This window comes from Zonotrichia albicollis, chromosome 16 (genome assembly GCF_047830755.1).
Source record: "Zonotrichia albicollis isolate bZonAlb1 chromosome 16, bZonAlb1.hap1, whole genome shotgun sequence".
NCBI lineage: Eukaryota > Metazoa > Chordata > Aves > Passeriformes > Passerellidae > Zonotrichia > Zonotrichia albicollis.
In genome coordinates, this window is record NC_133834.1 from 16,180,189 (window position 1) to 16,206,149 (window position 25,961).

Genomic DNA, 25,961 nt, shown 5'->3' on the forward strand with positions numbered 1-25,961 from the left:
GAAAAAACAAGTAACTTATAGCACACAATTTCCACTATCTTGCACCAAATCTCTTTTTCAATCTGTCAGTCACTATTGAATCCCAGCTCCTTGGTGTTTTAGCCTTCTTCCATACTGCCACTACATTTAAAAGCTGGGGTTCCCATTTTAAACAGGTGTTGGTACACTCTGTCCATGGAAACAAGTGAGAAAGGAAGGGCAAGGAGTTGATACAGGGAGTGAAAGAAAGAAAAAAAAAAAAAAGTGCAGTGTGAGGTTCTGGTAAGAGAATTCACTTTTTCCTTCAGTGAACTGCTACTGAAGAGGGATAACAGAATCTCTGCCAGAACACTGGCTCTGCAACAACTTCAGAAGCGGTGTAGACTGTTAGGGCCTTGGTGGTAATAAAGCAATGATTCAGCATGGAAAAGTTATAAAATACATCAGTAAATATAGACGAGCAGAAAACACTTAATGATTCTTAAAAGACAAATCTCAAGATTTAGGATGGAATTGATGGAATTCTACACCACTTATTTCTCGAGGCAGAAATATTTAGGGAGAATTAATCATTTAAAAACCTAGTTTACTCTACTTGGCACTGTACAGGGCAATTTACGGGATAACTTCTCTTGAGAGCTGGGACAAGAAGCCTCTTTCCCAGATCCTTTGATTACACTTTCTCTCAAGCAAGATGGAAAAGCGTTCAATAGTCATTGCCATGTCTTATCTGTAAAAGCAACAGGAACGACAGCTACAAAAGCAGGAAAAAATTGGTCTTCTTGATCAAATCAATGGTTAACTTAAAAAATATAAAAAGAAGTTGTTCTAGCCTCACATTTTGTGCAAGGCCCTCTATATTGTAATTTGGCTACATCATATAAAAGTTTTCTCTAGCCCTGAGGGTTTTTCCAGTCTAGGAGGTGTCCCGGCCCATGACAGGGGGGTTGGAACAAGATGTGCTTTAAAGTCCCTTCCAACCCCAAACCATTCTTTGATTCTATGCTTACAGTGCATCAGCTACCATGAATGAATGTATAACTTTGGAAGAAAAGAAGCATTCAGACTCTGACCAATGTTTTAAGTCCTACCTGCACTTCTGAAGGTATCTCCTGAGCACTCAAAGACAGCCACTTGCTTCCCATTCCAGAATACTACAGCATCCTAAAACAAACAAACAAAACACCAAATAAATATATACTTTTAGTTCCTTTTGGAAGCATGCAGGAATTCATGCAGTAACATGGCAAGAACTCCCCTACAATAGCCACCAGTTACTAGTTCCTTTGGACATTGGGTTGGAAGGCTTTTAGCAGCCCAGAGGTTCTCTGGGTTCTGTGAGCAGCCTAGAGCATTTCTGAGTCCCTGTTCTATCTTAGAAAAAAACAGCTCCACTGCAGCACCATTGCTACTGTTACAACAATACCTTCATAACACACTATGTTGAATATTAAAAAAAAAGACTTATCTTAAAGACTTAGGAAGTTTGGTCTTGATAAACCTCACCAGGCAACTGATTAGGCACATAAAAAACAACAACAAAAAAACCCCAAACGGATTAACCTGAGTAGCAAAGACTCCACTAGCATTCATGTCAACACGAAGGCTGTGAGTGGTTCCTGTGCTGAAGATCGTGACATTGAAGAGGTTGGGAGACACCTGTACCACGGCCACCTGCTGATGAAAGTGTGCCAACATGGCCTGCTCACTGAGGATCACCACAGAGCTGATGTTGTTCACTGCCAGCAGGTTTTTTCGGGACCCCCACTGTATATAATGGGAAAAGAAAAACCACACAATTTTATCTCTAGTCTTGAATTGCCACAGCAGTGTCACAAGAGAAGTAACATGGGAAAGGACAGAATAAATATTTTCATATATATGCAAAGTCCTACTATCTAAATACAAACTATAGGGAATGACTGGGAAATATGACAGATTCAAATTATTATGCTTGTTATCCAGTGTACTGGTTTAAAAGACATGTGTCTGCCAAGGAAGGCAGGAACCTTCCTGGAATAGAAAGATGGCACCCTCCCTCCAAATTATTATAACTTCACCAATACAGGGCTTCCAGGAAAAAAATATGGGAAAAGGAATTCCTTTACTATAAAATATATATATATAAAACAGAACAAACAAAAAACAACAAAGAAAAAACCTGTAAGTTTTCCCACCACAGTCAAGCAATTTCCCCTTGGCTGCAGTTATGACCCCAACCAGCGGGGGGCGCCATGGGGCAAGGCAGAGGGTCTGCAGTGGCTGCCCCAGGGCTCCAGGGGATGCTCTGATGGGAGCCTTGAGCCTCCCCAGGGTAAACGGCAGCCTCAGGAAGACAACAAATGGGATGCAATTCCTTTGAGAAAACCTAACCCCCAACATTATCCACCCCAAATTTTTTTCCCATACCAACATGTTACATTGAACTTACACTTTTTAACTATAGACATTCATGCATTATCCTGATTATATACATATATACATGCAGATATGGATACAGGTACAACATCAGACAGTTCACCCCAAAACAAGGTGCCTTTGAGGTATATGTTATGTTTCTGCACCACCTACTGAGTGCAACCACATCCCTGAGCAAAGACAACCTGACAAATGTCTTTATCTTTCCTGGAGGCAGAATTCATCCAAATAAGTCTTTCCTAACATACTTCTCATATGTACCACTAGAATCTTATTGCCCTCTGCGGTACACAGGGGTTCAGATGGGGCAGGGCCAGCTCGCTTAGTGGAACGTCTGAGTTAACTAACCCTGTAGCCTTTGCTCAGTGCAGATCCCACTGCTTGAAGGTTCCACCTCATGTTGTCTTCAATGTTGTTTTTAGCAGTCCATTGCAGTGCTCAATTTCCCCAGGAGGCGCTGCATGGTAAGGAATGTGGTATGCCCACTAAATACCATGTTCTCTAGCCCAGGTGTTTAATAAAATGTTCTTGAAATGAGTCCCATTGTCTGACTCAATCCTCTCAGAGGTACCATGCCTCCAAAGGACCTGCTTTTCAAGGCCCAGGATGGTGTTTCAGGCAGTAGTGTGAGGCACAGGGTAGGTTTCCAACCATCCAGTGGTGCCTGCTACAGTTGTGAGCATGTAGCTCTTGCCCTGGCAGGTTTGAGGCAGTGTGATGTAATCGTTCTGCCTCCCCATACTTATACTGGATCACCACCTACCATACCATAGGGGCTTCACCTGCTTGGCCTGTTTGATGGCAGTGCACATTCCACTACCATGGATTACCTGGGAGATGCTGTCCACAGTTACATCCACCTCTCAGTCTCATGCCCCTTATAGGTGGCACCTCTGCCCTGACAGCCTGAGGCATCGTGGTCCATCCAGCTAGGAACAGCTCTCCTTTGAGTTGCGAGTCCAAATCCATCTGTGACACCTCAATTTCTGCAGCCTGATCCACCTGTTCATTTTCCACCTCATTAGCCTGACACTTGGAGACATGGGCATCCACATGACACACTTTCACAGGTAGCTTCTCCACTCAAATGGCAATGTCTTGCCATTCTTCAGCAAGGCCCAACTGGTTTTCCTCTACACTGCCAGTTGATCTTTTTCCAGCCGTCCAGCCACCCCCATGGAGCATATGTCAATCCCCAAAAGTCAGTATAACAGTAATTCTTTGGCCACTTCTCTCATTCAGCAATGTCCAGGGTCAAGTGGACGCCTTTGAGCTGCACAAACTGGCTTGACCTACCTTCTCCTTTGGTACCTTCTGTAACTTATCACATGGGGCTCCATTTTCAGTTCATTCCTACAATGTGACAGGAATCATTACTGAAAAGAGTGTAGCTTGTTTCTTAGTTGGCAGTTGATTGTATGGTGGAGTTTCCTCAGCTTATATCACCTATTTCTGCTCTTCATCTCTCAGAACAAAATCCTCACCTTGAGGCCAATTCATAATTATTTCCAAGATCCCAGGGTGATCTGGGTTTCCAATACAGGCATGCTGTATAAGCAAGGCAATCGACTTCACGTAGCATTAGTGGCGTGACGGGTAGAGGGAACCTTTCATTTTAACATCCACCAGTCAGCGCTGGCAGTCAGGGTACCAGGAGAAGTTGTGCCTCTGTGCCAATCCCCTCTGAGGCAGTCTGAACTCCTTCACAGGCTAACAGGATCTCCTCTCTTGGGGTGTAGTTGGCTTTGAACCCCCTGTAACTTTGGCTTCAGAATCCCAGTGGCTGGCCCAGAGTCTCCCCAGGCACCTTCTGCCAAAGGCTGCAGGACAAGCCATTGTATCCAGCTGCAGGGTGGAGCACGTTCTTCACCTCTGGTCCCGTCCTGACCGGGCCAAGGGCACTGCATGAGCAATCTCCTGCTTGATCTGGGCAAAAGCTTGCTGCTGCTCAGGGCCCCAGTGGAAACTGTTCTTCTTGCGGGTTACCAGGTAAAGAGGGTTCACAAACTGACTGTACCCCAGGATGCAAACTCTGCAGGAACTTATGCCACCTAGGAAAGCTTGTGTTTCCCTCTTGCTGCTCAGTGGAGACACTGCTGTGATCTTGTTGATGACCTCGGTGAGTATCGCGCCATCCGTCTTGTCACTTCATCCCTAGGAACTGGATCTCTCGAGCAGGTCCTTTGACCTTAGTCTTTTGGATGACAAAATCAGCTTTCAAGAGAATCTGGATGATCTTTTCTCCTTTCTCAAAGAATTCTGCTGCCTTGTTCCCACACAATGATGTCATCAATGTATTGCAGATGTTCAGAAGTCTCATCCTTCTCCAGAGCAGCCTGAATCAGTCCATGGCAGATGGTGGGGCTGTGCTTCCACCCCTGGGGCAGTTGGTTCCAGGTGTACTGCACACCCCTCCATGTGAAGACAAACTGAGGCCTGCCCTCTGCTGCCAGAGGAATGAAGAAAAACACATTAGCCATGTCTATAGCGGCGTACCACTTTGCTGCCTTGGAGTCCAGCTCATACTGGAGCTCCAGCATGACCAGCACAGCAACACTCAGTGATGGTGTAACTTCATTCAAGCCACAATAGTCCACTATCAATCTGCATTCCCCATCAGACTTCCACACAGGCCCAAGGGAGCCAAAGGGCAAGTGAGCCTTGCTGAACACTCCTTGGCTCTCCAGCTCATGGACCATCTTGTGAATGGGTATCATGGCATCTTGATTTTTTGATACTGCCAGTGATGCACTGCGGAGGTGGCAATTGGTACTTGCTTTCCTACCTTCAAAAGTCCTAACCACAGAAGAATTTTCTGAGTCCAGGCAAGGTGTTTAGCTGCTTAGCTCTTTCTGTTTCCACAGCAGCAATTCCAAAAGCCCATCAATGTCCTCTTGGGTCTTCAAAGTATCCGTTCTTAATGTAGTCAATGCCCAGAATACGTGGGGTATCTGGGTCAGTTACAATGGGGTGCTTCTTCCCAGTCAAGCTCACTTCAGCTTCCAACAACCTCAGCTCTTGAGAACCCCCTGTAACATCAGAAATGGAGACAGTTTCTGACCCCACACATCCTGGTGGCATTAACATACATTGAGCACCAGTGTCAACTAAAGTCTTGTACTCTTGTGGGTTTCGCGTGCCAGGCCATCATGTCCACATAGTCCAGTAGACATGGTGGTCCCCTGGTGCCCCTACCTGGCTAGAGGCAGGACCCCTCCAATACCAGTTCTTGTGAATACATATTGGAGGTACCTTCCAGCAGGTCAGATACTTGCCCATGGGAAACTGGCACCGCACTCACTCTCATTGACTTCCCTTTTCCTTTCTCCTTCAGTTCTTGTATTCAGGGTGCCAGGACACAGGTAGGTTTCCTGTACCACCATCTCATGTCTTCTTCATGGTTGAGTAGGAAATATCTTAAGTCAGTTTGTGAAGCATACCCGCTCTCTCTGTCTGCAGGGCATCTGACTGTGACTTCAAGGACTGATTTGCACTGGTGCTACAGGTAAACATCTCTCCCTGAATTTCTTAATATCATCCTTGAGACTCTCAACCAATGTCTCTACAGCAGAGATGTGGGTCTGCATCAGGCCTTGAACCCTACTCTCATAGTTCCTAAGTTTGCTTTCTATAGAGCCAATTGTCTCTTGATTGCCCCTGAGATGCATGTTTGCCATTAAACTGGAGTATTCAGATGGACCCTGATGTGCCAGACTCCACCACATTTGCACCTGACCTCGTTAGGGTCATTATCACGTTGTCCATCCCTCCCAAGAAGTATCTCCAACATTGCCATTTCTCTCAGGCATTGGATCCTTCCTCCATGGTCTTGCATGGCTTTTTATGATGGCGCTCCTGTAGTCTGGCCCTGTAAACAAACCTCTCTTACATTTGCTAGAAGCCACTCCCAGAAAGAAAGGCGTCCTGACTCCCTCACGAACGCCTGCTCAATGGCCACACCCTTGGCCAAGGGTCCCAAGTCTTGTTTTGGCACCATCAAGTTGCATGCCTGTATGTGTAAAGTCCCAAACTTGAATCAACCAAGCCAAAAAAGCCTCACCCCCTAAACACGCAATGTCTTTTCACAGACTGCAGAGACTGTCAAGCAACAGGGACTCAGCGATGATCTCAGGCTCCTCTGCTGGCTTTGAGGGCCCTGGTTCTGCATCATCATGAGCTGGGCACACCTAATGGGTTTATCCTTCCTCACTGCAAAGGGCCGACTGCTGCTGCTGGCTGTGGCTGCCCCTGTGGTTTAGCCGGAACCTGGACATTTGTAACATTTGTTTGTTTCACTACTGTGCTATCCACCTTTCCCTCTGACTGCAGTGGTTTTGCTGGACAGTGTCCCTGACCTCTGTGGCAGGTTTTGAGGCAGCTACACAAGGTAACCTCACTCTGTCTCTGAATGGTGAATGGACGTCACTGAATAAAAACATTAAAAAAAAATATCTTTAACTTCTAAGGGAAATTTAACTCTTCAGCAGCTGTTGTTGTAGGCCCAAAGAAGTGGGTGAAGGGTTGGGAGAAAACTCCGTCCTGTGTTGCTTCCTCTCAGTAGGTAGCATTATTAAGGAAACCCCAAAGATACAGACCTCATGTGTGATAGTTATATAGCCTTGTGCCCACATTTCAGATGAAGTTTACGAGCACTGAATTCCTCACCTTATTGAGCCATTCTACAAACAGGGTAAAGGCCTAAGTTATAGGACCCATGTTTGAATAAATGACCTGCAAACAGGAAAAACATAGCCATGATCACATGCCAACCAAACCAGGGTAGGCTAGACCACACAGTGCTGCCCAACAAGGTTTCTACATCCAATACACAAATAGGTTACTCAAGAATTAGTACTCTCTTTTCACCCTTTTCTCTCAATGCCCTTGAGCCCCACACTGGTCACCAATTAACATCCTGGTTTAAAAGATATGTTTGCCAAGGAAGGCAGGAACCTTCCTGGAATGGAAAGCTGACCCCCTCCCTCCAAATTATTACAATTTCAAAAATACAGAGCTTCCAAGAAAAAAAATGGGAAAAGGAATAACAGTTCTTTACTAGGAAAAAAAAAACCCAAAAAACAGAACAAACAAAAAACAATTAAAAAGCCCAATGACCGATTTCCCCTTTGCTGTAGTTACAGGGGCTGCAGGGGATGTGCTATCTCTGGACAGTGCTCCATATCCTGTTACCTGGAAAAGGCTTGAATGGGAAAGCTGACACAATCACCTGTGGCTATTAGGAGATGTACGAGGTACTTACAGCACACTTTATTTCCTATATCCTGGATCTTTTAGTTACTGAAGCTTGTTAATAAAACACTCAGATTCTCCATTTTCACAGCACTTCTGTTTTAACTTTGTAAGTAGGATGGTGTTACAGACCCTCACTCTATACCAACACAGAGCAAGCAAATACCATTGCTTTTAAAATACTTTCCACTCTTATGAGAAAACAGAATAATAACAAATATAAAATTACTTTCTCTTGAAAGTCACCAGATATATTTGAATTTCTTTCCTTATAAAAATAATGGGGATTGTTCTCACATATGAAGCACAGCAACAGAATGATGTAAAGTATAACAGAAACACTCAAAAATTGAAAAAACCTAATAATATGGTATAAAACCCAACAACCAAAGATGCTGGAGAACCTAAAGCACAAGCTTTGCCTTTTTAGCAGAATGCTGGTGGCAAAAAAAAAAGCTGTGCATTAATATAAAACTTTTTAAATTTAAATTTATGATTGTTACACTGAGCACTTCTCTTCAGAGCATATCAAAATGCTATTAGGCATAGAATGACAATGTTTAACCTCATTGTGATAAAATATTCCAAATAAATAAAAATGCTGCATCCCGACATTTAACAGACAATATGTTAAAATATATAGTATTCCTTTCTAGGTGGCACATCTCACCAAAGAATATTTGGTTGTAAATATATATTTTTATTTTCACAACTACCAGTGAGATGAAACTTTACACTGAAAAAGTGACAATAGAAAAAAACCATTAACTAATAAAATCATTCATTTAGTCAGATTTTCTTGTCTTCTTAATAAATTTAAGTAAAATTGACATTCCTGATAATCCTTTTTTTTCCCAGAAAATAATTTCAGGGAGCTGAATCCAAAGGTTTTGCCAGCGAGCAATATGATGGAGGGACTAGCTACAAACAGGGAGTATTCTGCCCATCCAATTTTAAAAGTTACTTGATTCTCAGGGGTTTTCCTCCTACTTCTGGAACACATACCCATATGATAGAGATCATGTTCACTGGTTTCACAAAGATGGTCATTTCATCTAAGGTTTGTGAAGTACACTTACATTCAAGGAGGCTCTTTCCTTTTTTACCTTTATCTGAGTGACATTTCCTTCAAGTTCTGTAGATGCTTGGAACTTCCACTTCTCCTTGCCTTCAGAAGCCCATGTGCTCTGACAAGATCCTGCTGCTTTCTTCCACATTGCTACTCTCCCCTTGCTAGTTCCAGCTGCCAAGATACCTGCCATTCACAAACATTTCAGGCATTTCATCTTGGGCTTCAGAAAAACAAACCCACATTACACAATGTAACAGGCAGCAAGCTCTGGTTCTTGGGTACTGAGAAGCCACTTCCTAGCAGCAGCATTTGTCTCCTCACTGCAAACCAACATCCTAGTCCTGCACTGGAGAACTTTTCTGAAGAAACAATGGGAGAAGTTCCACATGGTAAGGTGCATCTTCTAAGCTACCAGATGAAGTGATTTTTTAAATGCATCAGACAATTACTTCATTTTAACATTTTCTTAAAATATAGAACTATTGAATATCCAGAGCTGGAAGAGTCCCCAAGGGTCATCCAATCCAGCTCCTGGCCCTGCACAGGACAGTGCCAGCAATCCCAATATGTGCCTGAGAGTGCTGTCCAGAAGCTTCCTTTACCTCTGGCAGCCTTGGGGTTGTCCCCACTTCCTGCTCAGTGCCTGACCACCCTCTGGGTGGAGAAACTTTTGATATGCAGTCTAACCCTCCCCTGGCTGGACACAGCTACGGCTGTTTCCTTGGGTCCTGTCACTGCTCACAAAAAGCAGAGGTCAGATCCGGCTCTCATGAGGAAGCTCATGCATGCACCCCCCAGTCTCAGCCATTCCTCCCATGGCTTGTGTTTATTTTTAAATAGCTAGTTTTGTAGTCACTTTGGGCAACCAACCACTGAAAAGCACTGCAGCAGGTATCAGCTGTGCCTATGCTAGCAAACAAGGTGGTGCCCAGGAGCAGGTCTGTAAAAAGGAGCTGTTGTAAGGACCAGGCACACACACAATACATGTCACTAAGCTCTATTCTGCATTAGCTGTAGTGCAGCCTTGTAGACTGAATGCCCAAAACATGCTGGAGTTCATTAGGGACACTCCAGGGGTACTGGTGTCAAAGGGAATCCAGCTCATATGCCACAAGACAGCTCCACAGTGAGTCCAAGAGTATTGAATTATTTCCCTGCACCTTTCAAGGCATATTTCCGATCCAAACTAAAATCTTCAATATCACATACTACCACTGAGATCCTCAGTGACAAGGCAAACATACTGAAATTATTACAGGGCATGGAAGGCTGAGGTTTGACAAGGTTTGGCACCAGAGATCACAGCTACCACGTTATTTCTCACCTTTAGCACTGCAGTAAGAGACACAGTTAATACATTCTCCCCCCTCAAAGCCAAATTGCATATCTAGGGAGAGCACATAGTTCTCGTCTTGATCCAAATCCCAGAACCTAAGGCACACAAAACAAGGGTGTTAAAAATGCTTTTCATTCCAAGTGTCTTGCCAAACCCAGTCAACAGGATGCTGTACATGGCATTAACTTACTATTTCCACAATACCTAGATCATTTAATTTTTAAAATTAAATTGTCAGAAGCTGCCTGGGGAGTGTGAATTCCTTAACAATCTCCTCCTCTTCCTTTGAGTTTTTAATCTGCAGCATGTTTTGGGATATTCTCCTAGGAAGAAAGAAGTCAGAAGCAAGTGCAGCTTTAAAACAAATTAAAGAAGTGAGGGCCAGTTGCAATTTTTTTCCTCCCTAATTATGCTTCTCCTCTATTTTAAGAATATTCCTGTGTTAGTCAGTAGTCCTTTGGATTCCAGATTTATTTTTTATAACTAAATACTGCCATGAAGCTATTCCTTCTTGATACTTGGTCTTTATTGCATTCTCACAAAATGAACAAAAGATTCTGTCTGACAGTAGCAGACAGAGGCTCAATAAAGGGAAATACTGATATTAATGGAACACTCCCATCCTCCCAAAGGTTAGAGGAACAGGTAGAGCAGGTCATAGTAAAGACAAGGTATATAACATTGCAAAAAAGGTAAAACTACAGAACACAGTAACATAACAGCATGGCAAAGCAACATACTTTGAAGGATTAGGGAAATAAGTAATTTAAATACTTGTCTTATATTACAGTAAAATAAATGTCCTGAAAAGTAAGCAATTTCTTTCTGGTTGCTGATGCCATGAGTATCCTAAGGATCAGAAAGTAACATAGGCAAGAATGGCAAAGGGGCTGCATTTTCATGCAAAACCCCCAACTGGATTTATTTTCAGAATAAACCAGTAACAGCACTCAAGGAAGGAACAGAATAGGTAGCACTGCCTGACAAAATAAAATACCTAGAGAGAAAGCAAGCCATACCAAATTAGTTTCTGTCCTTGAGAAAAAAAAAATCATTTAATTTCTCTGCTTATTTTTACAAACAAAATTAGGAAATGTTGGGATTTTTTCATTATTGGTAAAAAACCCCCAACCAACATGTCAGCAAAATACTCAGTTCATTGCAGACTGTACCTTTTAGCTGGCCCTTCTCAGGGGCAGCCAGATCAACTTTGATTCTTACCTGATGACTGTCTCACCTAGTGCTGTAACAACCAGGCTATGGTCTACTAGAATCATGTCTGCAGAATGACCAGTCTTCCCACTCAACTTCACCTGTTAACCATTAGCAAATAAATACATTTACAAAAGGTCAGAGGAGCACACTGAAGGACACTGAGCATCTGAACTGCACAGTTTGGCTAAACAGTAAAAATATGAAAATAACTAGACCTATATGTCAATTCAGACATATTCAGACAGTGAATTCAGATGATTCTGACAATGATCACCATAAAATACATCAAGAGTGCAATGTATAAATTTAACAGAAGAAATCCTGGAGTGGGTTAATTAAGTAGATAAGGAGCAGTATTTTACTCTTGCACTAGAACTTCTCTTAGAATTTAATAAAGATTGCTTTAAAATGTGAAGTTCCAGATCTTACTTCTAGTCAAACATAAGTAATGATCAATAAGAAGTGGACACTGCTGTAATACACGTGTCCAGTGTTTTTCTGCCGTGGATAAAAAGAAAAAAACATCTCAGAAAAGTGAAGGTTTGGGGTCTACCGACAAGCAGCATTTTGTAATAGCACAGGGCAGGGTGTGAGACATTTTCTCGTTAATTTCCTCTTTTAATTTCTGGAGATCCTCTGTCAGTCTTTCCACTGAGGACACATGGGCCCATAATGGGCTGGAGATAGTTTCTTCATATATCTGAGGTTTGGTAACCAAATAGTCCACGTTTTGTTCTCCTTCTTTCCATTACATCACTCCCAATGAGTAGGCATATGACATCAGCACACTCAGCAAGAACTTCTGCTGTATGTTTTGCAAACACTGGATATTGTCTGGATTAGTAAGGAATTGCTCATTATTTAAAAATATCTCCAGCACAGCTAATTCTCTCAGGCACCAGATACCTTGCTCCATAGTGTTCCACTTGTCTCAGTGCACTAAAAGGTCATCTTTCCAAGGAAACCTTTCCCTCACATTTGACAGGAGTTGCGTCCAGAGGCTGAGAGTTTCTGGTCCTTTCCCAATCCTGTGGTCAATACTTGCATGCCAGGACATGGATCCCAGTTGCAAAGTGTCACTACCATCTAATTTCATATCATGGGCCATGACAGCCCAGTATCAGAGCACCCAGGTCACCAGGGGCTCACCTGACTGGAGTGAGAAATCGTTTTGCATGTCTTGCAGCTCACTCAGGGATAGGGTTTGGGTGATTATCTCTGGCCCTGTCTCTTCCTCCTGTTGTGAAGGCCCTGCTTCCTTTTCATCACTCACTACATGAACTGATTTGGTCTTGGATTTCTTCTTCTGAATACAGGCAACTGCTCTTAGCACAGATTGCTCTTGTGGGTAAGCTGCAGTTTGAATGGCCATAATGCCTGCTGCTTTGCTTTCCTCCTCCTCCCTCTGAGGGTGCTGCATAAAAACAGTGTCCAATAAACAGTAGCCACTGTCCAGCACATCCCATAACTTTGCACCTCTCTGGAACTGCCACAGCAATTCTCTTTCAAACACTTTATCAGGGCCCTGTAGTTGTTCAGGGGTGAACTTCCAAACCAGGAGTAGAGTACTCTTTCAAAAGCTGGCCCATTTTCTCCTACATGCCACACCACTAATGACTATCCATCCCAGGACATGTTTATGGACAACTTCCCTAGAAATCTCTGTCCTAAATCTTAACATGGTGTACACTGGACAGAGGAAACCTATCAGACATATCAATGAGGGCATGCTTCCCAGGTCACAGTGAAACAGATCACTGTGGTGGATACACAGCGCATACACGGGAGCATATGCAGGGTTAGGTATCATACCCACATGAACAGACCAAGCAACACTAGAACCAGGGAGCTCTCTACCTAAAACACAAACACTTAGATCAAAGTTATCTCAATCCTCTTGAGCCTTAACTTGGGCACCAATTAAATGTGGTGGCTTAACACCAGCAAAAAATTAAATGCCAAATAAGCCATGGCCCTTCTCCTGCCCCTTCCAGTAAGGGAGGGAGACGTGCAGAGAGTATGGATTGAGATAATTTACTGAGAGCAAAAAGCAGTGGAATAAGAAACATCAATATGAATTTTTAAAAATATCCAAAACCAGAAAGTGCTTCAGCCACAAAAAATTAATTTTATGTGGTTGCTGAGACCAAAACCAAAATGGTGGATGGTCCCCATAGGTTGCGTTCACTTGACTTCCCCAGGCTCCCACGTGCTGTCGCAAACAAAGGCAGTATGGCAAGAGGCTTCCCGCCCCTCCCAGACCAAGACAACAAAAAACAACAGCAAACAGACCCTCCCCAAAACTGGGTCATCCAAGATGGATGCCCTGCTAGGCTCAGTTCCACACAAGTGCCTGCACCATTGCTTCTACTGCTCTGCCATACTGGGTGTTGATCCTACAGGTTGCTGCCACTTCCCTGAAGTTCTGCTGCACTCCTTTTGGCCTGGCTTAGCTGGAATGGGCTTGGCTGGACTGGGCTCGGCTGGGCTCCCTTGGGCTGGACTGGGGCCTTCCCTGCCCCCTGCCCACGGTCTCCCCATTAGTGCTGCCATTCAACATACATCAGTTCTGTGTTCTGTTGCTTTCCTTTCAGCACCATATCCCATAGTGTCTCAGGGAAAACAGAAGAGGGTGGATGGCAGGGCAGAAGACAGTCTGCAGGGCTGATGCTGACAACCTCCCCATGAGAGAGAGCAAGGCAGAATGGTGCCCACTTAATGGGGTGTGTGTGTTTTCTCCACGAAAACAGTGATGATATAGGTGGTATAGAATAACTTAGCTGCACCTACATGGTGCTAAGCACCACCCACCTCTGCAACCAGGACAACTGGAATTTCCAGTTTTTCTGTAATTCACTAAGAAACTGAAAGTAAGTGTAAAAGAATTAAGATAGGGTCAAAATGAAAAGAACTATGAAAAAACTGGAAGAAAAGATGAAAACCATCTTTCCAAGTTCAGTACCACATCATTCTATTCCACTTTTAGATAAGCTATTTGCTTCCTCATCAACATATTATCTGAGAAACAAATATGAGAGTTGATTCATTTGAAAGCAAAATAGTGATAATCAAAAAACGAAACAAACTTATAAAGAATAAATATTGCAACTTTATCCTGTAGTATGACTCTTACCTTCATGAGCTCTTCTGCTTCTCCCTCGGGAGAAACTGCATGTAAAGACAACTGCAGAGTCTCTGTTATTACAAGTAAAACATCTCTTTCCTCTAGCAACAGGAGCTTTCGGACCAGACTGTCCGTAGACAATATCTGCCTTGTCTTCCCTTTCTCATTCACATAGTGCACAGAACCTGAAGGACAAATAAATCAGGTGCAGATTTTAGTTGACATCTTTTAGCTACAAAAGCCAAAGTTGATGCTCTCTACCTTAATAAAACATTCCTCAAGTGCTGAAAATGTAAAAATAACAAAAATTCTTTCATTTTCTAGTTCCTCTCGGGATAGACAGTACAATAGCTGACCAGAGCAATAAACCAAAGCATATTTTTCCCCATTTAGAAGATCCAAAGGGGAATACTTTAAATAATTTTAAACTGCAAATAAACTTTCAGATTATAGCATCTGAAACCTTCAGTCTTAGAAAAAAAAACTGTGAAAGAAGAATGGCAGCTAAGAATTGGTTCAATTTACAGCAGAGTTGAGATGATGGAAAAGTGCAGACCTGAAGTTCTTCATTGGTTAGGAAACACTGCACCACACACCAAATTCAGCTTTAATCCATAATCTGACTGGCAAATGGGACGGTGTTTTTCTAAAAACACTGACATCGGTAACTAATGCACCCATCAACATTTTAAAAGCCGTTATAACGTCATTAAGTTGTACTACTCTATAATCATACAATCACAGAATCATTTAGGGTGGAAAAGACCTCCAAAATCATCAAGTCCAACTTTGGACCAAGTAGCACCACACCCAATAACCATACAGTGAAGTGCCACATCTAGTCATTTTTGAACACTTCCTGGGATGATCACTCCACCACTGCCCAGGGCAGCCCATTCCCATGCCTAACAACCCTTCCTGCAAAGAAATTCCTTCCACCAGTCTGCCCTCCCCTGGCACAACTTGAAGCTGTTTCCCCTTGTCCTGTTCCTTGCTCCCTAGGAGCAGAGCCCAAATCCCCACCTGCCTGAACATCAGGGAGTTGTGCAGAGCCAGAAGGTCCTCCCTGAGCTTCCTTTTCTCCAAGCTGAGCCCCCCAGCTCTCTCAGCTGCTCCTCATCAGACTTGTGCTCCAGACGCTATTCCAGCTCTGTTCCCTTCTCAGGACACACTCTAGCCCCTTAAGGTCTTTCTTGTCATGAGAGGCCCAGAATCCAGGTGCCCCAGCAGCATCCAGCACAGGGGGTGCTCTCTGTGCTGGGCCTGTGGCTACTCTATGGCCCATCCAAGTCCTGTCCCACTGCTTTATTTTCTCCCTGCAATAGATATCCTCATCTTCTTAAATCACAACACATTTTGGTTTTGAAGGGACTTTAAAAATGAATCTCTTTTTAATCCTCTTGCCACGGGCAGGGACACCTCCCACTAGTCCAGGTTGCTCCAAGCCTCATCCAGCCTGGCCTTGAATGCTTCCAGGGATCCAGGGGCAGCCACAGCTTCTCTGGGCACCCTGTGCCAGGGCCTCAGCACTCTCACAGGGAACAATTCCTTCCCAATATCCCATCTAACCATGTCCTCTGGGAGTGGGAAGCCGTTTCCTTGTTTTGTCCCTGCAAGCCCTCCAAAGTCCCTCTCCAGCTCTCTCAGAGTCCCCTTAAGCACTGCAAGGGGCTCTGAGCTCTCCCTGAAGCCTTCTCTTCTCCAGGTTCTCCCAGCCTAACTCTAGAGCAGAGGGGCTCCAGTCCATGAAGTATCCACATGGCCTCCTCCATACTCATTCCAACAGCTCCATGTCACCCCTGTGCTGATAACCCCAGAGCTGGAGGCAACTCTGCAGGTGGGGTCTCACCTGAGTGGGGCTGAGGTGCAAAATCCCCCCCTCCCCTGCTGCCCATACTGTGGGATCAGCCCAGCACACAGGGTATTTCTGGGAGCCAGCACACACAACTGGGGCATGACCAGCTCTCACTCACCAGCACCTCCAAGTTCTTCTCAGGACATTTGGGAGTTAGAGCAGATCATTACTAGATTAAAAACTGAGTCCAAAATACATACACTCAAACTAACCCAAGCAATGAAGCTGCTCACAAGGAACAGTCAGACAGTATCATTTGATTGAAATTTGAGAAGTATGACAAGGAGGCTGTCTTGGGGTGACTTTATAATACTGTATCCCTTATCATCTACTTTATGCCCAGACACATGTTCTGTAACTTTAAGCTAGGTCCGAGAGAGGGGGAGAAGCCGGGGAAATTCTTTCATCAGTTTGTGTTCAAACACAGACTCTCCCCCGCTCTTTCTCAGGAGAGAAGACAGTTGAATTCTTTTGCTTGTAGCTAGCTTTTTAATGTTAGTTGAGTCAAGAAGTTTTTCCCGGGACTGTGGCTTCTTCTTCTGGAACTGTTCGGCTTTGCTCCAGCCCAAAACACCAGGCCATCATCGGGAGTCCCACGCCGCGGCCCAGAGGGGGGAGGCTGCAGGGACACCCGGCTCCAGACCTCGGGAGAAGCCAAGCAGGACTCTCAAATCCACCAGCTTTCTCCACAGCGAGAAGGTTTTCACATCTAACATTATTCATTCTTGCTCCCGTGCCGGCGTGCACTCTCTGTGTTAAATAAACAGGTTTTTTCCCTTTTCTCCAAGAAATTCCTTTCGTCTGATGGGAAGAGGCTGTGCCGCAAACCGGCCTGTTTTTCAGAGGAGATGCCCCTTTCAGGACGTTTCCTCCTGACTTGTCTCAACCCGAGGCAGAGGCCCAAGGCCAGGACAGCACCTGCAGGACACACAGCCTGTCCCTAGATGGGGCTCTGCACCATCACAACAGCAGCTTTGAAGGTGAGGACAGAATGGGCACAGCTTCCTAAAGCTTCTCTCCCTGTATCTTTATGAAGTACCTTGTGTCCATTTTCCATTTAAATGGTACCCTTCAAGTAAAGAGGCTTGTATTCACACATTAAAAGAAGGTACACTGCAAACCAACCACGCAGCTGGCCCATGCCCCTCCTGCAAGCCCTACTGGTGTAAACAAGGGGTGGCAATTTTGGTACAACACTGAATCAAATTGTAACGGACCTGCAGAACCAGCATAACTGAAACGTTTTCAGAACAGTTAACACTTGAATCAACAGGATGACTCGAATCACCTACCAGAAACACTGATTATGCAACTTCTCACACACATTTTGGCTCCAGTTCAGAGAGAGCAAATTACAGAGCGATGGCATCACAAAAAAATTTGGGGTGGGAAGAAAGTTAGCTTAGAGCAAACTAGTACCCAGAAGACTAAAAAGGATAGGAAAAGACAGGGAAGAGTAAAAGGCAAGGAAGAGGAAAATACGGAGAAGAAACACTATTAGGCAGCAAACTAAACAAAACAGATTCTCAGACTTTTTGTTAGTCCATAAGACTGAAGCATCATTTCAAAGCATGACAAAAAAGTGAAAAGAAAATTGAGAATTTAAGACGTATGTTTTAGCAGAATTTGCCTATTTATAGAAAAAAGAACACATGCATTATTTTGAAGCTTTGCACAAAAGCTAATTTTATCTACACTTGTGTGTTAGAGATTGTTTTCCTCATACTCACTTCTTCGGAACCTGACTAACCCAGTACCTCTGGTACCCTTGTGAACAAAACCATCCTGAAGATATGAGTAGTTTTATTCATTTCTTACCAAACATTCTACAACTCCTATAGAATACTCTACCCTATTGAATATATGAATATGAGGCATATATGAATATACCCCAAGACTATCATGCACTGGGCTATTTTGAAGCTCTAAGGAAACAACTTCCCAGCCAAATGGAAAAGTGGTTTTGCTCTTACCATCTGCCAAAGTGATAAAGAAGGAGAGTCCTTCCTGGACTGCTGTTTTCAGAGGTGGTCCTATTCCAGCTTTCTTCCAGTTAAACATATCCAAGGCTTTCTCATCACCACTCACAGCTGCTTTTGCCAGCTGTACAAAGTCCCTGAAAAGAGAGATACTTCACTCCTAATTCTTTTCATAACTGTAGTTTCAGTCTCAAAGAATGGATGAGAAGTTAATAAAGCATATTGTATAAAGAGAACAAATATTTCATACACTGACTGAAAAAAAGGGCGGACTCAAAAAAATACAAAACAAAATTTCAATATTAGTTTTCATTTGCATTATTTCACCTTTTTTTCAAAACACGTCATTATTTTTTCAGAGATGTAAAACAGAAAAGCCCAGACAAGGAGAACTATGATTTTTCACTGCAGCTGCTTCCTATTTCTTGCTTGGACAGGAAAGAAATAATAATGTTTAAGAACTGACTTTTAATTATTTTTGACAAGAATATAATGATAATTGTGTTTCCAGTGTGTTTATGGCTTTCCACAATCAGCAATATTGCTAATTAGAAAACTAAGACAGAAGAGTCAACAGCAACCAACAGATGATGTGGAGAAGAGAAAGAGGAGCAGTTACTGCACACAGGACACAGAGCCAGCTATCAGAGTGGGAGAAGAGCTTGGAAATATAGGGCAGTTAGGAAAAGAACATTTTTATATATTTTTAAACAGTCTATTTGTGGGTAGGACTTTCTTTCTGTGGAACAAGACAAAGACTTGGTCTGTCAGAGCTCTGATGGGGCCAATACTCACTCACTAGGAGGGGGTGGCCAAAAGACACAGTGCCACAAGCATTTCCCATACTCCTGCTTAACCAGGGCAGGACCCTGCACTCTGCCCCGATGGTCCATTTTCCACAGACACAAGACACCGTGCTAGAAAAAGACAAGTTAATTCATTACCCTTTGCACACAGATGAGAATTCAGACTCAAGCTAATCACTGCACATAAAAATAAATGTTTTATTGATGGAGCAACCCCTTCCTTTTGTTTAGTTGACACATACAATTACACCCACTTAAAACTAAGCGACAGGGAACCAAAGCTATCTTTAACATTATATTATTTGCTCCCTTAAAATCAAATTATCTAAAAAAAGCTTATTGGCCCTATCCTTTTTTAGTTAAATCACACTGCCAGAGCAATTACATGGAACAGTCTTAGTTTTCTTCTGTAAGTAGCAGATGTAAATATTTGTCTTGATAATGTCCTTTCCACATTCTTTCTTGAAAGTAGTCTGATAGCTTATTTTTTAGCAATTGAAATAAAGGATAGCAGAGCACATGCATCCCTCAGTAAGTGTATATAAAACTGATGTAGATGAGCATGGGTATATGATTAGACATGTAAAGTCACAGGGTGTAGAAAGACTAAGGGCAGAATTTTTTAATTTCTGGAGCTTTCCTCCTCTTTCGGAGCAGACATTCAAGAGCTTACTTTTAGAAAAATCAAGAGCTTACTTTTAGAAAAATAATCTAGTAACTAGAAAAATCATATATGCTAAAGAAAGGAAGTCTGATTAGCTAATTAACTCACAGGCCAGCCCTTGAGCCTGGCACAGGTGCTGACATAACTCACACCCTGCAGCGGCAGCTCAGGAGCAATAAACCCCTGGTGACTAAAAAGTGTGGAGACAAATTCCAATAAACTGACTTACAGTATATCCTCACAGTTGGAATGCTAAGAAGATTATCTATTGTTGTTGTTATGCTAGTGCTTATGAAACCAAATTGCGTTTAGGAACGTTCCATGTAAGCACTACATAAAAAAACCCAGCAACAATTTTCAATATCAAATTCAATCTCATTTTATTTTATTAAGATAGACAACCATAAAGTGGTATTAGAATTCACTCTATTTTTATTTATTGTTTTCAATGAAATATCATCTTTTTCCTGGAAGTGGTAGCAAACAATGGTCACTTATTCTTCACAATTCTAACTAGAAGACACATAAGATGCAGCTGAGGCCTTCCAAAGTAACATTTCCTTCTGTTTTTCCTACGATTCTAACTTCTAACTTCTTTTCAACAGTAAGATGGCAATAGTCATACCATCCAAAACTGTTTATTAAGTGCTATGCGTCTGCAGGTTAAAGAATGCCACTCATCTGTGCAACAGTGACACTGCTGTGCTCCTGTCCCAAGAGGATACTTGCAGTTCATAAAATGTTTGCTAGTTACCTCTGAACATCACAGGATCCTATGAACCAACCTTGTTGGTTCCTCCTCTCACTCTTCCATCAGCTTTATATGCCACCAATTTCCAAGGATCCCAACTAAAATCACCTGCACCATTCATAAGCTGGAGGAAAAGCCTGCAGCTTTCTAAAGCTGCTGACCTTCGTTCCACCTCCTTCTAGATATTCCAGCCTGTATCCAGATAACCGACTTGCACAATCTCAATTCTTAGTTAGAAGCACAGGAGATTGGAAACAAAAAAGGCTCACAACCTCTCCTAAGTCACACTGGAAAGGATGCAGAACTCATCTGTTTTCAAATGATATTTTTAAAGGACACAGGACATTGACCTTATCATCTATCTAAATGTCCTTTCCAAATGGAGATATTCTCTGATTCCATTCTGTAACTTCCCAATAATTTTTAAAAACATGAAGCTTTAAGTTACTTGGTATGAAAGCAATTTGCCTTACAAATAGGCTTTCATTATAGAAAGCTCCTATATCCTCTGTGTGATCAAAACGTGGAAATCACTCATGTTCTTTTTACTTAAAACAAAATAAAAGCTTCTGATTTTCACAGTATCCTATTCCAACTTTATGAAGTTATTTTCAAATAATTTTCTTGCATTTCAGGATGTACAATGACAGAAATCCTAGTGAAGGTAGAATCATAGAATATGCTCAGTTGGAAGTGACTCACACAGATCATCAAGCCCAACTCCTGGCCTGCACAGACAACCCAACAACCCCACCCTGTGCCCCAGTGCTTGTCCCAAGGCTCCTGGAGCTCTGGAAGCCTTGCAGCTCTGAGCTTTCCCTGGGGAGCCTTTCCAGTGTCCAACCAGCCTCTAGGTGAAACAGAAACTTAATCAGGATCCAAATATTTATCTTATTTCTAAAGAATTTCCTCTAATATAAGCAGAACATGATCCTGGCAGCGCTCACCTAATGGAAGTTTCCTAAAAATAAGCCCTCAAGGGAAAAATATTAAAAATAAACATATAAACTATTGGATAATACGTAAGAAATTAAGTCTATCTGTGCTACACCTCAGAGCATAGCATAGTGACACTGGTTTGAAATCAATTTGAAAAGTATTTTGTTCATAAATGTAAGTTCTGTCTATATACATGTATTGGCTCATTATGATTAAGGCCTCAGCTACACTGAGATGTGTCTATCTTTTGCCTGGCAAGAACTTTCTCTTTTCTAAAAAAGAAGATGATAAATTCTCTTTTTACTCAATTTTGAATTTCTGCATTTCTGTCAAATGCAGCAGCAGAACTTTACAAACAATGAATAAAAATAACTTTTCCTCCCAATAAGAATATTGGGAATTCTAACATATAGGTAAGAGCAGAACTGAAATTCTTGTGCAAGCTCAAGTTTGAATCAGGGAAAATACAGGAAAAAAAAAATGCAATTTTTTCTTCATTTGCTGACTCAGGAACTGGCAAAATCAGAATCTTCTATGAATACTTAATCCTGAATATTCAATAGCTACTTTCTCACTTCACTATGTAAAAGGGGAACCAGTTCATCAAGAAATAGTGTGTCACATTTCCCAATACAATCAATATGACACAATACTAAGGCATTCATAAAACCAGAAAAAGAGAGATTAACATGGGTTTCCTGTGAGCACTGCTCTGCACTCAGTATGGATGAATATGTTATAGCTGGAATTTGTTTCTCAACAGCTGTTCTTGAGTCTGCCCTAAAACTTGTGCATGGACAGGAGCAAAAGAATTCAAATGGTCTATACCTCTATTGCTCCATCCATTAAATAGCCTTAAACCTTCATCAGTGCTCAGCACTCACTGAGATCCAACACAATTTTATTTAAAGAAAAATTATAGAATGGCAATTCTTTAATTGTAGAATAATATTGTAGAAAAAATTAAAACACTACGACTTTATTTTATTCCCTATCAGTTTTAATTTGTACCTAAGGAAAAGAAATTTCCCTCCCACACAAGTCTCCCTTCCCCATTGATCTCCTTTCCATGATCTTTTCCTATTACAGAGCTTCCAAGACTGTGTTCCACATCAAACCCATATGGCATTTCAGCTACTCACCCCATCCCCAGACACAAGGCAGGTACCACTTGTACTCCAGCTCAGGACTGTGATTTTGACGCTGTGATTTGGGGGTACAGTGTGCTGCTCCTTGTCTTGTTTGTTCAGTATCAGAACTCCTCCTGTCTCCCATCCTGATGCCAGAATGGGTCTGGAAGGGTGCCAGGCAAGTAATGTGACCTGAAAGCTTCTCTCAGCATGGCAATCAGGCACATGTTCTCCCTGCAAACAAAAATCAGTGTGAGCTCAGTCCAGTGGAAACTCAGCAACCAAACCTTCCAATTCATAGCCCAGTCAATATCAAGCTTTCTCTTCCATATAAAGGATATAAGAAGGCTTCAAGCATATTTCAAAGTAAAAAAAAGTTCCAGCTATTGAAAAAGAACAAAGCACATCACTAAGGACATAGAATAATCTAATGCTTCAACAGCTCTTAAAGCAGATCCTCCTTTAGGCATGGTTCACAAGAATATTTCATGCAAATCATTTAACCTCTCTAAGTATTTCTTTTTCCATTTTTTAAACTTGGATAACAATTTTTCAGAATACACTTTGAAAAGTACACATTTTATAGGCTATTGTATTAAGAGACATGTTTCAGTAAGTCTGCTGCAGACTTAGATACTTTTAGTGCTACTTCTCTAAAATTATGCAAACCAAAGTCTTACACAAGGCTCTCATGTAAAAGTTAGAGTATGCAAAAGAAATATCTGTCTACAGGCAGAAAATCAATTTAGTCTTGAGGTGGTAGAGTGATTTGTTCAGTTTCCATTTCTTAGTATGTTCTATTCACTTAAGAGTTAAAAAGCAGCAGCAGCATGTGTTCATTTACATACAAGTCTGAAAATCTCACACTATGAGAAGCAAAAAGCAAATCAGTAATCATCACAAACAAGACTTATAGACGGCAAACATCAAATTTCAAAGGAAAGATCAATTTAATTTATAAAGATCTTTTAAAAAATACATATAATGAGTGGCTGATGAATGGGTCATGTTCCATATAGCACAGGACACAGACAGTAATTAAAACCCAGAGATACTTCAGGAGGATAAGTAAGCCTGCAAAAACAGAGATTAAAAATATGAAGTTTTAAATCAGAACAATGATAAAGGTTGCTGAGAGAAGTTGTGTGACTTCTCACACATCTCACATCTCTGGAAGTATTCAAGGCCAGGTTGGATGGGGCTTGGAGCAACCTGGTCTATGGAATGTGTCCCTGCGCACAGCAAGTGGTTGGGACAAGATGATCCTAAAGGTCCCTTCCAGTCTAAACCATCCTGCAATTCTGTGACTCTGCATCGAGAACAAAAGCAAAGTTGTTGATTTTTCACCTGTTCCAGGTAGATATCCACACAGCCCCCACCTGCTGTGCTGATGGAAGCAACTGCCAGGAGTGGATGAAGAGGGTGCCATGCTATATGGGAAGGGGAGGCAACAGAATCAGGAGCATCTGTTCGATGATCCACGTACACAGCCATAAAAACAGGAGCTGTCTCAGACTGCACACCTGTACAAGGAATAAAAACATCTCTATCAGGTCTGCTTATGCAGATAATACATATACACTACATATATGCTGTTTATATTGAATTTATGCACTATATATAATGACATATATATGGTTAAAACAAGAGGGAAAATAAAACTACAGCATTATCTTGTTGCATATACTACATAGACATGACAATGTCAGAGTGGCATTTAAAAATAAAAGGAGAAACACTGAGCCTCACACTCTGTAGAGTCCCAGTGTACATAAGCCGGTACCAAGTCTCTCACCAGTGGCTTGTGCTGGCCTACTTCAAAGGACTCTGAAATAACTTAGTATTTACCAGAAAGCTACTTCCAGCAGCTTCAAATCCAAAGACGTTAATTAATGTACAAACTGAACTCTTTTATGTTAAGTCTCATGTCTCAGCTTTCAAAGTTTCAACAGTTGTCACCACTTAGGAGCTTGTACTGTTGAAATCACACTATCTGCTATTTATATTGGAACTGTTGCCAACATTTGAATGAAAAAGTAAGTGCTGCTGTTGCACAGTAAAGAACATGAGAACAAAACCCTTTTCAGTGTTGTGGGTCAGAAATCAAGGGCAAGGGCATCAGTAATAATTTGTAATAATTTATACACAGAAATTGTCTTTGGATTTGTGTCATGGGATCCAGTCAGCTCAGTTTCAAAACAAAACCACCTGGAGCGAAACACCTCAAATTCCTAGCAAATAATTAGTGAGTCACAGAGTTCAGTGGATCAACTGGCCCAGCCTCCCTGCACAAGCAATGTCTTCCCAGAACACATGGCATAGGATTGTGTCCAGACAATTCTGGATATCCCCAATGAGGGAGACTTCACATCCTCTCTGGGGCAGCCTATTCAGTGCCTAATCAGCCACACAGTAAAGATTCCCATGTTCCAGTTTCTGCCCATTGCCTCTAGAGCCATTGCTGAGCCCCATGGAGCACAGCCTGGTTCATTCTCCTAAGCTTTTCCCACAGACACTGACAGACAGGGATGAGGTCAGACAGGGATGAGGTCCCCTCTCAGCTGTCACTTCTCAAGGCTCAACAGCCCAGCTCCCAGAACCGGACACAGTGCTCCAGATGTGCTTCACCAGGGCTGAACAGAGGGGCAGGATCCCCTCCCCAGCCCACCAGCAATGCCTTCCCTCACCCACCCCACCATCCACCATCGTGGCCCCAGGGCACACAGCTGGTCAAGGACAGCTGGTGACCCCCAGATCCTTCCCCACAGGGATGCTGCCTAGCAGGGCAGTCCCCAACCTGGACTCGTCCATGGGATTATTCCTCCCCAGGTACAGAATCCTGCCAGGACCCGGAGAAAAACAAAACAAGATCCCCAAGAAAACAACACAAACGAACATAGACACAAAAAAGCCCCCAAGCATGAAATGTTTAAAATACTTCTTGTGACATTTAAGGGGAAGAGATGTTTTCTTCTGCACAGGTAAACCATGAGCTCAGAATCCACAGGCACACACATGCACAGCAGTGAGCCACCAGCATGTAAAATGGGCATCAACAGACTCTTAAGGTCTCTTTTCTTTAAATCTTCTGTCAGTGCCTCAAATAACTAATTTGCCAGGCACTTAATTTAGACAGGTGGGCAACTCTGTTCAGTAAATTGGGAGTTCTGTATCTTGCCTCTGACACACACAAGGAACAACATCAACTACTGGATATGAGAGCAGCCAAGAGCAGTAACCCTAAGGACAAACCATTTCATCTTCCAACAAGATCCACTCACTTTTATCTGTACAATCCTTCAAAATTCTCACCATTCTCAAAGTGGCATTGCATGGTCCAGTTTTATCACCACTCAAAAAAAAAAACAAAAAAAACCCACACAACCAAAAAAAAAAAAAAAAAAAAACTAACAAACCATTCAAATAAAATCTGGAGTGTTTTT

At 42.4% G+C, this 25,961-nt stretch overlaps 1 protein-coding gene across 3 annotated transcripts in view; it reads right to left on the bottom strand.

Moving 5' to 3' along the window:
* Positions 1-25,961, bottom strand: part of IFT140 (intraflagellar transport 140) — an 84,067-nt gene that overhangs the window by 54,671 nt on the left and 3,435 nt on the right. The window contains exons 2-11 of one of the 3 annotated variants that reach the window (XM_005493167.4): positions 23,866-24,041; positions 22,531-22,752; positions 19,024-19,145; positions 18,223-18,365; positions 14,404-14,579; positions 11,277-11,368; positions 10,044-10,150; positions 8,754-8,902; positions 1,543-1,746; positions 1,071-1,143 (exon numbers count right to left, since the gene is read on the bottom strand). In XM_005493167.4, coding sequence (XP_005493224.3) covers positions 1,071-1,143; positions 1,543-1,746; positions 8,754-8,902; positions 10,044-10,150; positions 11,277-11,368; positions 14,404-14,579; positions 18,223-18,365; positions 19,024-19,145; positions 22,531-22,752; positions 23,866-24,012 — 1,435 coding nt within the window. In that variant the 5' untranslated portion in view covers positions 24,013-24,041. Of the gene's footprint in view, positions 1-1,070; positions 1,144-1,542; positions 1,747-8,753; positions 8,903-10,043; positions 10,151-11,276; positions 11,369-14,403; positions 14,580-18,222; positions 18,366-19,023; positions 19,146-22,530; positions 22,753-23,865; positions 24,042-25,961 lie in introns of those variants that run through there. The other 2 variants (XM_074552836.1, XM_014271395.3) reach the window with 2 other exon arrangements.